This window comes from Zonotrichia leucophrys, chromosome 14 (assembly GCF_028769735.1).
Source record: "Zonotrichia leucophrys gambelii isolate GWCS_2022_RI chromosome 14, RI_Zleu_2.0, whole genome shotgun sequence".
Taxonomy (NCBI): domain Eukaryota; kingdom Metazoa; phylum Chordata; class Aves; order Passeriformes; family Passerellidae; genus Zonotrichia; species Zonotrichia leucophrys.
In genome coordinates, this window is record NC_088184.1 from 2,040,153 (window position 1) to 2,059,341 (window position 19,189).

The 19,189-nt window shown below is 46.7% G+C and overlaps 1 protein-coding gene across 1 annotated transcript in view; it reads right to left on the reverse strand.

Moving 5' to 3' along the window:
- Positions 1-19,189, reverse strand: part of DNAAF8 (dynein axonemal assembly factor 8) — a 103,579-nt gene that overhangs the window by 17,194 nt on the left and 67,196 nt on the right. Inside the window, 5 exon segments of the mRNA XM_064726304.1 lie at positions 1,906-2,101; positions 12,091-12,260; positions 14,147-14,200; positions 16,109-16,183; positions 17,829-18,140. Of these exon segments, the coding sequence (XP_064582374.1) occupies positions 1,906-2,101; positions 12,091-12,260; positions 14,147-14,200; positions 16,109-16,183; positions 17,829-18,140 (807 nt within the window).

A 19,189-nucleotide genomic window follows, 5' to 3' on the forward strand; every position in this document is an offset into this window, starting at 1 on the left:
AGGAAAAGCACAAAAAGCACAGTCCAATGACTTCCCAAGCCCAGAGGAGATGTGAGGCAGCAGGTTCACCTCTGAAGCTCAGCCCTACAGGTTTAAAGCTGCATTTCTTGGTTCACCAGTCTCCCTGGAACCCCACCTTCATCTCAATTGCATTTCCTTTGTCACTTTGGGAGGGAAGAGTGGGAGTTTGTTCTGCTTCAGGCATTAACTGAAGTTCTTCCTCAGCTGGAGCAAACCTAGGAAAGCCTGGTGTTCCCTGCCAGGAAAGGAGGATGGGCTTGCACAGTCCCCCAGTTACTCACTGAAGGTTTTTCCAGCTTAACTGTGTTGGAGGAAAAGCTGTGGGAGGTGCAGGGGTTAGGAACAGCCCTTTGCTCATGGATAGATGGCTCTGATGGGCAGGTCCATCAGAGTTAGCTCCAGCTCATCCCTGTTCTGCAATGGGTGCAGGGAGGGCTCTGTGGGCCAGTCCTGGGCTCAGCTCAGAGCAACCTCAGGTCCCAGCCTGGGGGGCTGAAGGGGGTCAGAACATCCAAGGATCTCCCTGTAGCTCCCAACAGAAATGGGATGAGACTCAGCTCCCCTTGTTCATTTTCACTGAGTTATGCCGGGCATGCTCCAGCTGTAGCAAACATCTGAAATTTGGGATGTTTATTACCCATTCTTAGCCATGCCTGAGGAGTTTCAGAGCAATCTGGATACACAATCCATCCATTCATCTCAACAGCAAGAGAAGCAGGGACTGACAATGGAAAAGTATTGGGCTGATAATGGAAAAGTATTTGGAGAGCACTGATCACTTTTTGTTTTTTCTTTTATAAGTAAATCCTGCTCTTCAGTCACCCCCACAAACCCTGTGGGATCTCTCCTGAGATCCCAGGTCCTGAGGTTCTGCAGCAAGGGCCCGGTTCTCTCTCCCAGGCTGTGGCTCCTTCCCTCCCTGCCAGTTCTCAGCAGCCCACCTGACATGGATGGAAATAGGGAGTGACTTCACAGCCCAGGCACAATGGGAAAAGCCAAACAATCCAATGGATCTTGTCAGGAAAGTTCCTCTGGGACTCTGGGCACACAGGGCCTGCCTGCTCACCTGAATTTACAGAAATTATTGCTTTATTTTTCTATATTCCTTTTATATTCCTGAAGAGAAACACAGGCAGGGAGCAAACCACCCTTAATTCCATGTGAATTTTGGAATGACACCCTTCCCTCCTTGTGGCAGGGATGTTGGGCTGCTCTCTCCAGGGATATTTCCCATTTTCCCATCCTTTACCACCCCCTACACACATCCCAGTGCCTCCCTGCTGGCAGAGGAGCTGGGATGGGGCAGAATTCCAAGGATGCTGCCTTGCCCTGTGCCTCTGCCCATGTGCCAGCTGCAAAGAGCCTTTCCAGATGGGAAGGTGCTGAGTTGCCCTGCTTGCCTCAGCAGGTTTGGGTCACCTCTGTCCTGCCTGCCCTCAGCACTGGGAGATGTTACAGCATGTCCTGGAATCTTTGGGAAATCTTGGAGCTGGCCAATGGCTAATGGAGACATCAGGAAGGGACACACAGGCAGGGAAGACAGATGGGTTCTTGGGAATAATTCCAAAATAACCAAGCTAAAAGTACAAAATGACCAAGCAAAGAGAGATCAAAGGAAATGTGTTCTGATAAAGGCAGAGCTGAGGCTGCTCTGGGAGGAAGCCTTTTGGAATTTATCTTCTGGGAGAATATTTCATTGCTTGAGACACACTCAGCTCAGCCACCAAGAACACAGGGAGAGTTTCCTGGGGAATAATGTCCTGCAGTGCCTGCCAAGGCTGGATCTGTAGTGACAGATCCAGTGACAGGAGGGAACAAACATAACATAACACATGGGCTTTTTGTATATCTGAGCCTTTGGAGTTTTCTTTTACAAAAACCTACCATAAAATCCATTCTGGACTGTGCTGGTGCCATACTGAGCCCTCCAGAGGTGTGGATCCAGTGCCTGGGCCAGCTGAGGATCCTCTGGTCCCAGGAGATCCAGCAGCTTCTTCACAGCATTGGGTCTCTGCAGGCACAGCACCAGGGCAGTGCCTGAGGTCAGGTAGGCACAGTGAGCTTCTACAGCAGCTGGGTCCTGAGAAAAATCAGAAATTAACAGATCATGAGGAGCTGGTGAGCACTGGGAACATCCCAGCTTTCCTTTGGCTGGGAGGGAAAGTTGTGAGTAAGCAAATCTGCTGCTGCTCCTTGTTTTCTCTCCTCTTTCATACACTGCTGGTGTCACAAACATCTTTTATGAAAAATCCTTTCCTTAGGATTTTTCCTCCTGAGAAGCTGAAAGGCCTCAGGAACAAAATGTAAACATTGATTATCTGCTGCTGTGGAATGCAACAGGTGCATCTGGGATTGGTCTCATGTGGTTGTTTCTCATTAATGGCCAATCACAGTCAGCTGGCTTGGGCTTTCTGTCCAAGCCACAAGCCTTTGTTATCATTCTTTCTTTTTCTATTCTTAGCCAGCCTTCTGGTTAAATAATTTCTTCTATTCTTTTAGTATAGTTTTAATGTAATATATATCATAAAATACTAAATAATCAAGCCTTCTGAAAACATGGAGTCAGATCCTCATCTCTTCCCTCCTCCTCAGGTCCCTGTGAACAATGTCACACTGCTGGTGTACTAAAGATTCCAAAATCTAGAGCTCAGCCACCAAGCAATGCCCATTTTGTGCCCACTTTGTGCCCATTTGTTCCTATGCCATTATCTGGACTTTATTTTAAGTAGCTCTTTTACACCTCTGACCTTTCCTACCCTGAAGTGTTTATCAGAAATCAGATTTGTTTCTCAGCTTTGGGTCAAAGCAGCCAAGGTCTGGTTTAACTCTTGAGAGGATTCTCCCTTTCCCCAGCCATCCTCATGTCATTCCTCTGACTGTTCCAGGCTCAATTTACCTTTCTTGACCAGAGATGAACAGAAAAATGTTGTTCCATCAGCAGTGCCTTGTGCTAATTCTGATTTCCTTGGTCAGTCAGAGTTGCCAGTGTATTTGGGACCTCTATTATTGTTACTAAGTACATTTGTTTCACTAACCAGGAGCTCCTCCTGTGACATCCAGCAGGCCACAGGAGGGCTGTTCCTTCAGGGGGACATCTGGATCAGGAGGAAGCACAGGCACAAGCAAGAACAGCAGGGTCATAAATACCCTGGGATGAGGAGCCACGTTTTAATTCATTCAGCTGATGTAAAGTGATGGATCACAAATGCCAGAGCTTTGCTTTTTGACCTCACAAATGGCAGGACCCCCCCACAACCCCTGCTTCTCCTGAACTCCAGACACCAGTTGGGATCAGGACTGCAAAACTTAAAAGTAGGAGGGTCAGAGCAGGGGCTGCAAGAAATCAGTTTGTTCTCCTGGCCTTGTCTGACACCCTTTGCTCCACAGCAGATTCCTCCACCTTTGCTTCTTTCCCAAGCACAGCCAGTTCAGCCCATGCCCACCCTGAGCAGAGCTGTGGGGTCACAACACCCTGGGATTGTGCACTGGGGAAGGATGAGAGGAAATGACAAGAAATAACCACAGCACAGGTGAGGAGAGGCTGCTCTGAGGGCTGGGGACAGACAGACTGACAGCTCTGGGACCCTGGGACAGGCAGCAGAGCTGGGGCAGGTGGGTGGCAGAGCTCTCTGGCCTTGCTGCCTGCTTTAATCAAGGAAAACCTTGGGAAGCTGCAGATGGCTGGGCTGGGCACAAGGTCAGGGTGCCCACAGCAGCTGCAGCTCGGCCTCCTCCTGCTGCTCCAGCTGCATAACAGGGCAGGAGCATCCAGTTCTGCCTCCTCCTGCTGCTCCAGCTGAATAACAGGGCAGGAGCATCCACTTCTGCCTCCTCCTGTTCAATACAGGGCAGGAGCATCCAGTTCTGCCTCCTCCTGCTGCTCCAGCTGAATAACAGGGCAGGAGCATCCACTTCTGCCTCCTCCTGCTGCTCCAGCTGAATAATGTGGCAGGAGCATCCAGCTGTGCCTCCTCCTGACCCTCCAGCTCAATAACAGGGCAGAAACATCCAGTTCTGCCTCCTCCTGCCCTTCCAGCTGAATAACAGGGCAGGAGCATCCAGTTCTGCCTCTTCCTGCCCTTCCAGCTGAATAACAGGACAGAAACATCCAGTTCTGCCTCTTCCTGCCCTTCCAGCTGAATAACAGGGCAGAAACATCCAGTTCTGCCTTTTCCTGCCCTTCCAGCTGAAAAATGTGGCAGAAACATCCAGTTCTGCCTCTTCCTGCCCTTCCAGCTGAATAATGTGGCAGGAACACCCAGCTGTGCCTCCTCCTGCCCCTCCATCCAAACAAGGTGGCAGGAAGATCCAGCTGTGCCTCCCTGCACCCCACAGAGCAGCAGCCAGGGCTGGATGTTCTCTCCAGTTTGGAAAACAAGGGCATTTCCAGCTCCCTGCCAGAATCAACCCGTGGCTGTTTAATTTTTTTTTTCCCCAGTTTTTGAGGAAATAAAAACAAGAGGAGGGGAAAAAACCACCATTTGATTCAGCTGAATCACGTCATTCCCAGAGGTTTTAATTCCTCTATTTTTTAATCTTCTAAAAGCAGCAGAGCATAGCAATTCTCTAGATAAAACATTTCCAAAAGCAAATCCTATCACTTCATTTAAAAATATGGAGATAAAACACTTCAAGGCCTCTCTGCTTTTCTATCACGTGAAACCATTCAGTGCCTTTGACCCAAATCTTCTCTCACTCTCTGCTCCTAAATTGCAGCTCTGAGAAGTAGGTTATGAATTGACAACCGCGGGCTCAAGCCTGATATTCCCCCCTCCATTTGCAAAATATTTCATGAGCAAATCCCTCTGTGCTTAAATTGGTGATGTATTTAGGGCTGGGTGTGGTGTTTGTCAGTGCTCTGCCCCCTGGGCACAGGGTCACAGCTGTCACTCAGGGGTTTTTGGTGACAGCAGCTCTGCTTGGATGAGGATGAAAAATTTCAGCTTGTCACTGAGAAATGGTGACATTCATTCAGTTCTGTATAATACAAAATAATCCTTTCCTGCTTGAAAATTTTTGTTAGTTAAAAAAATGGATTTAATCCACTTTTCTATGGGTTTTCTCTTTGGGCAATGAAAAGCCAGTGGTATTTTTCATGACAGCTTTCAAAAGGACTGATAAAACATATCAATATTCATCCAGGTTGGAAACAGCTGCAAAGAAAACATTCAGTTTCTGTCAAACAGACCAGAATAAACGAAACTATTTTGTTCCAGAGCTTCTAACCAGCGATTTTAGATCTAAATAACAAAACTCTTTTGTCTTTTGGTTGCTCCCCAGGAAATCCACAGGCTTGTGGTTGAAGATGATGTTGTTTCTAATGGTCACTGATGGTGCCAGGCAGCTTCTGGCAGCTCCTCTCACTGCTCACACCACTCCAGACTCTGCCAAATTGCTCTCAAAACACGGTGCTGCCCTTTCTCCAGCCCCATCCTGCTCCACATCCCTGTGCAGCTGCCTGCAATTCAGGGAGCAGTTTCCTTGAGAGGAGGAAATTCCAGCTGTGCCCTGGCCCAGGGGGACTGAGAGGATGACAGAGCAGAGGAATTACCCAGCTGCATTTACTGCTGGAAGCACAGGATGGGGCTGGAGAGAACCCTGGAGTTCCTGAGTCCTGCTCTGGAAGCACAGGATGGGGCTGGAGGGAACCCTGGAGTTCCTGAATCCTGCTCTGGAAGCACAGGATGGGGCTGGAGGGAACACTGGAGTTCCTGAGCCCTGCTCTGGAAGCACAGGATGGGGTTGGAGGGAACCCTGGAGTTCCTGAATCCTGCTCTGGAAGCACAGGATGGGGCTGGAGGGCACCTGGAGTTCCTGAATCCTGCTCTGGAAGCACAGGATGGGGCTGGAGGACACCTGGAGTTCCTGAGCTGTGCTCTGGAAGCACAGGATGGGGCTGGAGAGAACCCTGGAGTTCCTGAATCCTGCTCTGGAAGCACAGGATGGGGCTGGAGGGAACCCTGGAGTTCTGAGTCCTGCTCTGGAATCACAGGATGGGGTTGGAGGACACCCGGAGTTCCTGAATCCTGCTCTGGAAGCACAGGATGGGGTTGGAGGGCACCCTGGAGTTCCTGAATCCTGCTCTGGAAGCACAGGATGGGGTTGGAGGGAACCATGGAGGTCCTGAGCTGTGCTCTGGAAGCACAGGATGGGGCTGGAGGGAACCATGGAGGTCCTGAGCTGTGCTCTGGAAGCACAGGATGGGGCTGGAGGGCACCTGGAGTTCCTGAGCCCTGCTCAAGAGGAAGAGGATGGGGCTGGAGGACACCTGGAGTTCCTGAGCTGTGCTCTGGAAGCACAGGATGGGGCTGGAGAGAACCCTGGAGTTCCTGAGCCCAGTCCCTGCTGCTGCAGGGAATCCCCTGTGGTTGCTGAAGTCTGGTCAGAGAGAGAAAGTCAGATAAACTTTCCCAGGCCTTGTCCTGGGGGAGCTTGAGAAAGCTCAGAGAAAGAATTAAAATAATCCCTAATCTTTGCAGCTGGTGTTTTGAACGTGCTGTTTCTTGTAAGATGTTTACACAAAGGTGCTATTGCTAATTAGCCAATGGTGTGAGAGGTGTTGATGAGGACCAGTCAGGTCCAGCTATATCCTAAATGTCTATAAAAATAATGTGGTGTGCAATAAACTGGACATTTGCCTTCTGAGACTTTGGAGTCCGTATATTGCTTTATTCACCTGTCCTCAATACAACAGCAACAATCCCCCACAGCAAGATCAGGCCCCAGTGGAAAAATGAAGCCTAAACTGCCAATGTGCAGAGGTTGGATGAGCCCTGAAGGGAGGGAGATCCAGCAGAACCCCCTGGGATCCTGGATGGGCCCTGAAGGGAGGCAGATCCAGCAGAACCCCTGGGATCACTGGATGGGCCCTGAAGGGAGGCAGATCCAGCAGAACCCCTGGGATCACTGGATGGGCCCTGAAGGGAGGGAGATCCAGCAGAACCCGGGATCACTGGATGGGCCCTGAAGGGAGGCAGATCCAGCAGAACCCCTGGGATCACTGGATGGGCCCTGAAGGGAGGCAGATCCAGCAGAACCCCTGGGATCACTGGATGGGCCCTGAAGGGAGGCAGATCCAGCAGAACCCCCTGGGATCACTGGATGGGCCCTGAGGGGAGGCAGATCCAGCAGAACCCCTGGGATCACTGGATGGGCCCTGAGGGGAGGCAGATCCAGCAGAACCCCTGGGATTCTGGATGGGCCGAAGACACCAGATCAGCAGAACCTGAGGAGACAATCAGCCTTTGTGACCTATTTTCTCATTAAAAGTGCAGATAAAACCTGGGATCCTGTGACTTGAAACCTGCAGAAAGAGCGAGCAGGTGTCCATGCTCCAAAGGCCCTGGCTCCTGAGCTCAGGGATCTATTTCAGTTGGAAAGCAATCACAGAGCTGAGCTGGCTGAAGGTTATTGTCAAGGTATGTCATAGCTCATTTAAAGGGACATTTTTTTCTGATGAATCCAATTTACTAAACCCATACAAACATCTTCTTGTGGTCTCTGATGGACTTGGATATCCAGTCAAGCAAAGAGCAGAGCAGGTGTTTTTTCTCATGCTCCAAAGGCCACATGCCTCTCTGAGCTCAGGGGGACTATTTCAGTTGGAAAAGCAATCACAGAGCTGAGCTGGTGCTGCCAAGGTTATTTGTCAAGTGTATGTAAATAATACATTAGAAAGGAAAAGGAGATGTGAGGTTGTCTTGCTTGCAGTGAATAAACCCAGATTTGCTCTCAAAACACAACAAACCAGCACTTGGGAGTTCTCTAGAGATGGATTTTGGAGCATGATCCAGGCGAAGTGAGAGAAAGCCCTGGACAGAACTTCTAGCAGGGACAGACACACTGGCTCCATCTTCTTCAGCAGAATATTTCATCATGGATCTCATCAATCTATATAAATATCTCCAAGGGTGTCAGGGGATAGTGCCAGGCTCTCTCCAGCAATGCCCAGTGACAGGACCAGCACTAATGGCCAGAAATTAAAATAGAAGAAATTCCACCTCCACCTGAGGAAGAACTTTGTCAGGACCCAGAACATCCCTCTGGCTGTCCAGGATGGCCAGGACCCTGCCAGGGGGCTCAGAGACCCTGGCACACAGCCCAAAACGCCCCTGTGGTTTTGATTATGACCCATGGAGAAAATTACCAACCCTATATGAAGATCAGCAAGCCACAACAGTATAGGCAGAATAATAGTGAAGTTATCACGGGGTGGAAAAGTAGATTTTGGGGTTTCTGGTATGGGGGTTCAGGGGGCAAGATGGAAGGAAGTGTGTCCAAACTTTCTACTTCTTCTTCTTCTTGGCCTCCATCTCCTGCTGTGATGGTGGCACTTACAGATTGGTTCAGAGTAGAAGCTCACTGTCTAACATAGGTGATAGGTATTGGAAAGTAATTGTAAATATTGTATATGTAGTTTTTAGTATAAAGACATAACACAGCCCCAGGGGCAGACAGAGTGCCTGGAACTGTCCTGCTGGACGGACCTCAGCTGGACAGGAGAAAGAATTTTACAGATAAAATACAATAAACAACCTTGAGACCGAGAAATGAAGAGCTCTGACTCCTTCTTCAAGCCCCAGGCTGGGAAAAGAGACTTTCAAACTCTTCTTGGGGTCGCTCTGAGCAGCGAGAGGCCCTGACAGAACTCCCTTCCATGGGGGGTGGCAGAGCTGTGGAACAGTCACCCAGGGAGGGCTTGGAGACTGCCCCTCTGGAGACATCCCAAACCACTGGATATATCCCTGTGGACACAGGGATCCTGCCCTGGTGGGACTGGGTGATCTCCAGAGCTCACTCCCAAATCCAGAGGATGATCTCCAGAGGTCACAATCCAGACCCAGGATTATCCTGTCTGGGATTCTGTGACCTGCTAAATGTCAGCAGTTTGCCCCCATTTCAGGAGCCTCATTTGAAGCCCACCATTGCACCCCTTTGTGCCACAGGCTGAGGAGCAGATCCATCATGAACATTCCTCCCATCCAAAAGCTGCACAAGGAATTTAGCTGGCACAAACAGCCCTGCCCCCATGGCTGCCTTTGAGCCACTTACCCACTGGATTTTGCAAATAACCCAGTGCCTGGAGCCTGCTGAGGCTTTTTCCAAATCTCCCTACTTATCCTGGGAGCTGAGCCCTTCCCAGTCCTCCCCAGTGTGAGCCATTCCTGCTGCTCTGAAAAGGAGCAGGGGCCCCTGGACAGCAGAAAGCATTTCCCACTGTCTGCCCCCCTTCAGCAGAGGCAGACTGTTCTCTCTCTGCTTCCTCACTTTCAAACCCTGCTTTTTTCCTCATGAACAGTCTGTAATTTTTATCCTCATTAGTCACCAGCTTTTCAAGGCAACTGAATCAATGCTCAACAGCTGCTCTGGTGTGTTGGAGAAATCCAAAAACAAGGAAATTTTCAGGAAACAACCTCTCCTCACATTTACCCCTCAGGCATCTGCATTGCTTCCTGAGGATATTTGAGGTTTTTAAGATGTTTTCTGTTTCAGATGATCAAAAAGGCATTTTGTCTTTAGCTGTGTGATTAAATAACATTGTGAAGCACATGCCCATCAACCTTAATGGCCATTATATCTCTCTTGCAGTGTAAATATTTCAAATTGAGATGTCTGTGCTCACTGCTACCATGCAGAAAGTATTAATTGTTCCAGAGCACTGCCTTGGCATGTGCCTGTTTTCTTCTGGAAGCATCTACCAAGAATTTCTATGAGACAATTTTATAAACTTTCCAAACTTAACCCAAGTGCAATATCAATTATAAATGTTTTTTTTAATAAAGCCAAGCAGTTAAAGGTCTTCAGGAAAGCAATCAAATAACACAGATTGTTTTTCCCTAAGGGAAGTAAAAAAATAATAATCCAACTTCTCTCAAATGCCCAGAGTTCAGTTCCCTGGCTGTCACAGTATCCTTACACTCAGGGTACGTCAGGTTGAGGAAAGAAAAGGTTTTTAATGCCATGAAAGAGCAGAAACAAACATCTATTTTTAGCTAATCAACCCCACAATGCCCTAAGATTTAAAAACCCTCTTTATTGCCTGTTAGACATGAGCAAGGACAATTTCCTCTCCTTGCAGGGGACTTTTACAGCCTGGCTCCCAGGGTTCAGCTGTGCCTGCAATGCAATCTCAGGTAACAGCACCCCAGAGATGTGCATTCCCTGGCAGGCAGGAGGCTGTCCCAGCTTTAACCACATGGAATAAAGCCAGGCACACGTGTTCCCTGGATGTGCCCTACCTGGAATGACCTGGGGCAAGGAACAGACTGCTGGGAAGGATGAAAGTTTGACAAGGAAGTCTCACAGATATATGTATGCTTAGCAGAAAGATTTTTGAATGTAAAATCTGAAGAAGGAATAGAGATGGAAGCAAGTTTTGATACAGAAGAAAAGAACTGAGCCAGTCTGACTGGATAACCAAGGAGGCAAAGGGTGTGTTAGTTAGAAGGGGATTTTATAACTTAGAGCAAAGGATAAACCCACCTCAAACAAGATGATGTTTTTACCAAGCAGAAAGAGAGCACAGGCAAACAAGGCAGCAAAGTTGCAAGTAGAAAAAAGGTCTCAGAATTTTCCACTGCGAGAAAAATGAAAAACAACTTCCAGCTTAAACTGTAATGTACTAACTTTTAGTGATTGGAGAACAGTAACATGAATATGGTAATTATAGTAGTTATGATAGGCTATAGATAAAAGTTAAGGTATAGATTGGTTCTGCTGTATTAAGATGTTCAGCAAAGAAAAGTATATAATGCATTGTGTAACCAAAAGAAAAGTCTATAATGCATTATAACTTAAACCAAAGGGTGTCCAGGCCTGCCTGCAGCTGGAGCTGACAGCTGTAGGCACAGCTCTGTCACCCACCACCCTGGACTGCTGGAACACCTTGGATACAATAAACTGAATTTTGGAGAGCTCCCTGGAGTCCTACACCCCTCATTCAGGACACCTGTTTGGCAGGGCTGAACAGACACCTGAGAGCTCTGTACTGCCCACATCCTCCCCAAAGTTTTGTTTGGGAGAAACCAGGGCTGTCTTTATGGCTGTGATAAAAGCCCTCAGCTCTCTCTGTGCTGGTGAGGTGCAGATCTGATTGTTTCATGTGAAATACAAAGCTGTGTTTGGTTTCAGGTACACACAGGCAATGTGTGTATTTGTGATATGTGTGGAAACCAACCATGGGACAGTTATAAAGATGAATTCTAATAATAACTGAGGAAAGTAAAGCATGGAAGAAGGCCTTTGAACCTATCTTTTGTTCTCAATTAACCTTTATAAGTCTTAAGTTGATTTAGGAACATTTGAATTAAAGTGTTAAAGATATTGCTGTTTGACAGGAACTTTCTGCTGGCAGTTAAGCCTTAAAGAGTTTTGCAATAATAACCTTTTGAAGTATAATTTTAGAATATTGCTTGTAGTAAGGATCTTTGAAACTATAACTTTAGAATATATAAAAAGGAAACATGCTTTTCTCAAGCCTTAACAAAACAGTCAAAAGCTTGAGAAAGGAGGATGAACATCAACTCAAGGATTAATAGTTTCGACCAAGGGAAGATGGACATCACTGTTAGGAGATTTATAGTCCTTGCAATGAAAAGGTGGACCCACATCTGGAGAGCTGGACCCCACTAGAAGGGATGCTTCTTCCTTCTTTTGGAAACTGGACCACCAACCATCTGGGGATACTGCTTTTGAGATACATCTAGAGAAAAACTAAATCACAATAGTGTATAGAATTGTGATGTAAAAATTGGGACTAGAAATTGCTGATGAGTAAAAATTGGAATAGAAACTGCTGAGAAAGCTGATGAAATACCTGTGAGCCTCAACTATGGGTGTGCAGTTGGAGGGAAAACTTCCCCCACTGTACCCAGCGCTGTACTGCTCATACTTTACCATATTAATTAATAAATTGATTGCTGCTTGAATATTGGCTTAGTCAAGCTTCTCATTTATAACATTCCATCCAGCTCTGAAATCCCAGGTGGGAACTGCTGGGCATTTGAGGAATGGATTATCCCCAGCTCATCCCTTTCCTCCCCACACCGAGGTGCCATTCCCTTCACTGACCTGCTGCAGCTCCCAGGGCAGCAGAGAGGCAGCAGCAGCCACCCCCAGCTCCAGGTGCTTCATCCCGACCACGCAGAATTTCTCCAGGTGCAGATCCCTGAGGATCCTGGGCAGCCCCTGGCTCCACAGCCCGGGTTTGATCAGCAGCACCGTGCACAGAAGCTGTGCCCCTGCAACAAACACAGAGGGGTTTGTTTGCTGCCCTGGGCATGGGGAAACCCGGCAGGAAGTGCACAGAAATACCAAAAAATGAGTCCATAAAAAGCCTGGGCATAGAGGATCATTTATTGATTTGGGTTTGCTTTGTTGGGTTTTCAGATTAAAAATGTATCTGAAACAGTCCAAGCTTGGAGGTTTCTCCGTCAAGGAAATCTGCTCCAGGTCCTAAAAGTTCTTGTGGCAGCTCTGTCGGATAAGATTCAAACCTTTATATTAGAGATTAATGTTTTAAGAGAGATAAAATATTCCCTTTTGCATTTTTCATGTGAACTGTGGTGATTATGTGATGTGAGCCTTGAGCAGCTCTTACATTCTTACTCTGGTGTTCTGTGTATCTTAGAGTTCTGTTTCAGAGAGGCACTGACAACCCTGACAGGTCCCAATTAATGTCATAAACCAATAATTAATTGAATTGTCTTTACCAAAAATTGACATTCCAGTAAAAAACCTTCTGCTTCTGACACAGCTCTCCCAGCAGAGCTGCCAGGAAGGTGCAGCACTATGAGGAGCAGAAAACAAACCAGACCAAGGAAGCTTTGCTGTCTGATGAAAATGGATTTGAAGGCAGAAAATACATAAATTCCGTTTTTAAATGACAGCATTTTCAAATTTTTAGTCTTGCTAAAGTACTTGCTACCAAGAGTATAGTTAATATTTTATCCTTATAACATCTTTCTGGAGATTTATTGGCAAGTGCAGTGTCAGAACCAGTCTGTGAGGCCCAGGAACTGCTGGTGCTGAACCACATCAATCAGCAGGAGCACAGGGGAACATCCTCCAGGCTGCTGAGACTGATCCAAGCTGATCTGTTTGGGTACAAAACATGTCATTTTCTGTTTCTGTACACCCCAGTACTAATTACACAGATGTCAATGCAGCAAAGCATCAACAAGGCTACCTCAAATTTAATGCTGTTATTTCCAGGTGACAAGCAGGACATGGCACAGAAACACAGGATCAAAAATAAAACCCAAGATTATTTCCTCCCCACTTGATATGGAAACTTAACCCTTGTGCTGCAGGGAGCCCTCCTGTTACAGATGTGCTGTTTTCCTCACATCATTCCTGAGCAGAAAGGTTCCATAGCAACAGCCTGGAAGTGCAGGGAGCTGCTGGGCTCCACCTCAGCAACCTCACCCCTGTGTGTTATGTAAGCACTCAGTGGCCTCCAGATGTTTTCCTCACCATCTGCTACGTTTTTGAGCAGATATTCTCATTCTTCTGCTGTGTGAGTCACTACCTGCTGCATATTTAGGGATTTTAGACACTTCAGGAGGATTGCCAGCCTGGTTTGGTCAGACACCTTGTCACCCAGAGCTGGCTTTCTCTCCTCAGCAATTACAAGTAACAAGAACTAGAGAAAATACCACTAATTACCAATGGAACAATCTCTGCTGATCATGAATGAGCAGAGGGACCTGTTTGGCAATGTTCAAACCTGCCTGATTTCCACTTCTGGCTGCTCAGAGCCTTTTCTGGTCTTTATTACGTTTCTCTACTTTGTAATATTTTTAGATCCATTCTTCAAAATACTTTCCTTTTTGCCTCCCCAAAAATTATTAAATAGGTTTTGATTTCATAGCCTAACTGTAAAAATAGAGTTTAGTTTATATGCTATTTATAGATAATAGTTCAGATAGGTGTGACTTCAAATAAGTGGGAACTCAAGACAAGCAGATACCACATCTGGCATGCTCGGAGTGCATCAGGCTGGATTCCAGCCTAAGGAAAATGTTGGTTTAATCCCTTTTTTGCTTATTTTGGGTTGATGCATTCAGATGATTTAGTTCCACCAAGTCCTTGTCAAAGGACATTTTTCCATTTGCTCTTCTCTCACCTGCTTGCAGGAAGGAGAACAGGGATTCTGCTCGGCACCTCCAGCTCTCACCCACTGCAGGAGAGAAGCAGATTTGAGTGAGTTTGGTGTGCTCTGAGACAATCTGACAATTGTGCTATCATCTCTGCATAAAGCAGCCAATATTACACACTGATATTGATATTTTAGGGTGTTACCCTGGGACATGGATGGATTGATTTCAGATGTCCTGGGACACCCTGGGAGGGGTCACATTTCCCCCTTCTCTGGTAATCCCAGGAGCACAGGCTGAGCAGGGCTGCAGGTCCTAAACTGCTGAGTTTGCAGGGGTCCCCAGGACGAGGTGAGAGATGAGGAATCTGACTCCATGCTCTCAGAAGGCTGATTTATTATTATATTATATTACATTATATTATATTAAAGAATACTATACTAAAGAAAGAGAAAGGATACAGACAGAAGGCTTAACAAGAATGACAATGAAAAACTCAAGACTGACTCCTCAGAGTCCAACACAGGTGATGGTGATTGGTCATTAAGTTAAAACAATTCACATGAAACCAATCAAACAATGACCAGCTGGTAAACAATGTCCAAATCACATTCCAAAGCAGCAAAACACAGGAGAAGCAATCAGATAATTATTGTTTTCATTTTTCTCTGAGGCTTCTCAGCTTCCCAGGAGAAGAAATCCTGGCAAAGGGATTTTTTAGTAAATATGACAGTGACACTAAATCATGTTGGATCTTGGTTACCATTTCTGGGATTTCAGGGAGTGGTTAACAGTGGTTTTAAACCTATCTGTGCTCCTAATACTCCACAGTCAGCTCAGACGCTGCCCTGTTTCTGGTGTTTTGTTTGATGTTCTCTCAGAAACAAAGGGGTGCTGTGGATCCTGAGTGCTGCTGATAAAACCTCCCTGGCACTTCCCCAGGCAGCCAGGAGTGGCTGCTCCACTGGTTCTCCAGGAGAGCAGAGAAGGATGAAAGGAGCCTGGGGAATCAGAACTTAGGACAAAAGCCAACACAGAAATGTTGCCTTCAGTCTAATGTAAAACCTGCAGTGACCTGGAGATGAGCACAATCAAGGCACTTCAGGCACATGAGAATTGAGAAGTTATCAAGATCTAGGGCACAGTGAGGGGAATCCTGCATCAGACTGATAAAAGACTTCATTTTCCAGTGACTGGCAAGTTTAGCTACTGTAACATGCAAGGTAGATAAGGAAAAAACTAAAATCTGTTTGTCAAAACAGAATTACCTTCTTTTTTTTTTTTTTTTGTACTACTGTCCAAAATCCACGTCTATCTACTTTCCATAGTTATGTATCTGGAAGGTATTTAGCCAAAGAGTTTTTTTTTTCCTAATGAGCCCTCTTTCTCTTTCCACATTGTTTGTTTTTGTTGTTTTTGTTGTCCACATTGTTATTGTTTGTTGCAATAACAAGAGCACAAATAACAAGTGGAACCAGCCCTGAGGTCCTTGCCTTGTCTCATAACTTTTTAGCTCATCCTCCCAGCAGCAGCTTTTTTCCTTAGTGCTGGGGTTACCTGAAAGGACTTTCAGGATCTGTGAATGCCATGGACACCTGGGCAGCGCTGGGATGTAAATGACAGAGAGATAATGAAATGCAACTTCTGCTCTGATTTCACCTCTCTAAAACATCCTGAAAATCATAATTTCTGGGCTCTACACCTGAAACAAGCTACTAAAGAGCTGACATTAATTACTTTTCCAGCTGACCATGCAGGTCAGCAGGTGGTTCTCAGGACTGTGGAGAGGAAATGTGACAATACTCACACCTTCCCCCAGCACCAGGGGACCCAGCTGGCCTTTGCTCCCCAACTGCCTGGCATGAGGATGTCTAACCAAAGGTTTACTAATCCCATTTCAATGGCTCTGACAGAGAACACACAGTTTTCTTCAATCTATTTAAGAGTCTAAAATAATTTTTATTTTTTTTCAAGAGGCAGCTGGTGCTTACCTGTGGTCTTCCCTTCAGTCCTGGAGCTCCTGCCAGGTGGTGGCAGGAATTTCCCAGCAGGGCGGTGCTCTGCATCTGGAGAAGGAAGGACAGGAATTTTTATGGATTCAAGATGGGAAACCTTCCATGTCTGGGGCAGGAGGATGGCAAAAGTTTTATTTAGCAGGGCAGATGTTCAGCCTGGTACAAAATATTGTTCTTGAGCAGGGAGGTCTCTCCATTTCTCTCACAACAATAAAAACACAAAGAAAAAATGAAATTACCTTATTAAAGAGACAGTGCAGGATGCTGAAGTTTGGCCTAACAAAACAAAAGTTTTGCTCTTTTGTTGCTCACAGTGGCTTTGGTGCAAAAGGCTGGCACTGCCATTACAACCTCCCTCAATAATCTGAGCTCACAGCTCTGCTTTCCTCGTATCCTGCCTTTCCATCTCAAGATAACTTTAATTAAGGGCTGCAGTGCATGAACTCTTTGGAGTCTTAGGCACCACTTGGGGATGTCTGATGCCTTCTCTCCTGAAGGCTCCTCTTCTTGCTCCCCAGTCTCACAGAGAACACCCCCAGAGTTCACTGACAAATCAAACTTGCTGTGAGAGCCTAAACCCAGGATCTTTTCCCAGACAAATCTTTCTTCATAGCATTCAGCAAAGCAAATTTGTTATTGCACACTACACAGACACAGTGGGTTTGACACAAGTGGCTAAGTTTGTGTTGATGACAAAGGACTTTTCTTCCCCAAGGAAAGATAAAGGAAGGGCTGTAAATTCAAAGCACGAATGCACTTATGGGACTGCATCACTCCCCTTCAGCTGATACATGGTGTTACCACAGTCTTTGATTTCTCTCTGCCTCTGAGTAATCATAAAATCCCACAATGGCTTGGGTTGGAAGGGACCATCTTGTTCCAGCTCCCTGCCAGAAACTGTCAGGGCTCAGAACTGTTTCTCTCTGGGTGAGAGGAGTCAGGCAGCCCCAATTCTTCTCTGAATATTTCACATTAAAAGAAAACAGTGGGAGCTTGTATTCTGCTGCTCTAAACCATCCAGTATCAATAACCCCACAGTCTGCACAGTGATTTAGTTTTAAGAGGCATGGCTATACATTTCCTGCTACAGGAGGAAACTATCAAATTTACTGTGCTGAAAGATCGATGCTGGCACACATCACTGAACCCTGAGAAGCTTTTGACAGCAAAGGTCTCCATTCCTCTCTTCATTCTCCTCCAGGATAAAAAGAAATTCTCAAGAAATCTGTTTTCTTACAGACTGGTCACACCTTCAATCTCCTTGAGCACAGGGCAAGGCTGAGGCATCAAGCTGCAAGTCTGGCACCACAATTAGGGGCCCACATTTAGGTGTGAGAGCTCTTGGGCTCTGTTCTTCAGTTTCTCTTACAGAAAGGGTTTAAAATGCATGGTATTATTTACTGATCCTGCCAATTGCTCTGATATGTAATTAGTACTTATGGAGTACCTCAAGATCATCAGAAAGGGCACCAGGCCAAGCACAGCCACATTAATTAAAAAAGCCACCTTGTAGGTGACCTCACTGGCTCCTGCTGGGTTCACTGCCTCATCTTAATTCAGCCAAGCACAGAATTTACCCCACATTATTACATTCTCCTGTGCCTGAAAAAGACCCCAGCACTGAATTCCTTTGTCCAAGCTCAATCAACTCCCACACCCCCTATAGGAGAACACACACACTAAAACCGTGCCTTACCAGTGACCAAATCTGCCTCTGTGAAGAAGAGGATGGCTTGTCTGAAGGTCACCTCTGGTGTGAGGGCCATGAGTGCCTGTGGGAGGCTGTCCCCTGTGCAGAGCCTGTCCCTGCTCTGTGTCCATCCCTGCAGGGCAGCTCCCAGGGCCAGGAAGGCGTCGATGCCGCGGAGCGCGCACACCAGCACAGGGCTGGACGTCAGCGTGCCCAGGCTGCTCTGCCACTGAGTGTCCCCAGCCTCAAAAGGGGTCACCTCCCTGGCCTGGCGCCCAGTCAGGTGGGGCAGCCACTTCAGGCCCAGCAGCTCGAGTCCTGAATCAAGAAAAATGTTTTTAGCACCAGGCAGCAGTTTGTGTTTCATAGAAGTCGTGCTTTCTTTTGGACACAAACATTTTATTTCACATGGGGTTTTTCCCTGCACAAGTTCCAATGCTGTTCTGACTTCTGTTTCATCCAGAATGGACTGTAATGAAAATACAGGAATATACTGGGAAAACCCATGAGATGCAAATTCTAAGAAATGCCATTACAGTGGAGAACAAAAAAATGGCTATCTGGGAAATCAACAGGGAGCCACAGGGAGCAAGTGCCATGATTTGATTAGAGAGCACAGCTAATGGAGGAGAGTGGAAAGGGAATCACTGAGAGTACACTGATAACAATGTGGCTTGGCACAGCATAATCCATAATTATGGATCCTTTAGCACCTCTCATAACACTTTAAGCAATGTTTAGCAGAATAACAAACTACAGCAGAATGCTGACTTGTCTCTAAAGTGGTTTCAATGTTGTTGGGGTTGTAAAGTTGTCTTCTGACTATGTAGGAAAGTATTTAGGGGTCAATCCATGAGTGCTGGAAGTTTCTGTTGGCTCAGATCTCAGATACAGAACTTCATAGGAATTCAAGCAGTATTTCAACTCAGTTTTGGGAGAGTCAGGTACAACACAGTGTAAGACAGGCAGACTCAAGCCCTTTGTGCCTACAGCTCCTGTGTTATCACACTTCAGTGCAACCTGCACATGAAATTACATAAATCCCTGTCCTGCCTAGGGCCTGACAGCCCTTTTCATGCACATGTGAGCAGCAGTGTGGGGACAGCCTCGCTGCTCCTCCCTTGGGGGAACCAGAGCGTGAGGGGCCTTGGTTCTGCTCACCAGGGCTGTCACTGCAGTCACAGAACAGAGCTGGCACTGCCAAATTCCTGCCCCACTTCCAGCCCAGCCTTACCTCCCCCTGCTCAGGGAGGGACACAGTGCTCTGTGTTACATAAAAGCTCTACTTGGAACTCATTTGATGCTCTCTGTAGCCAATTATGCCCACCTGAGCTGTTTGTGACTGCCCATAACAAACCAAGAGAAAT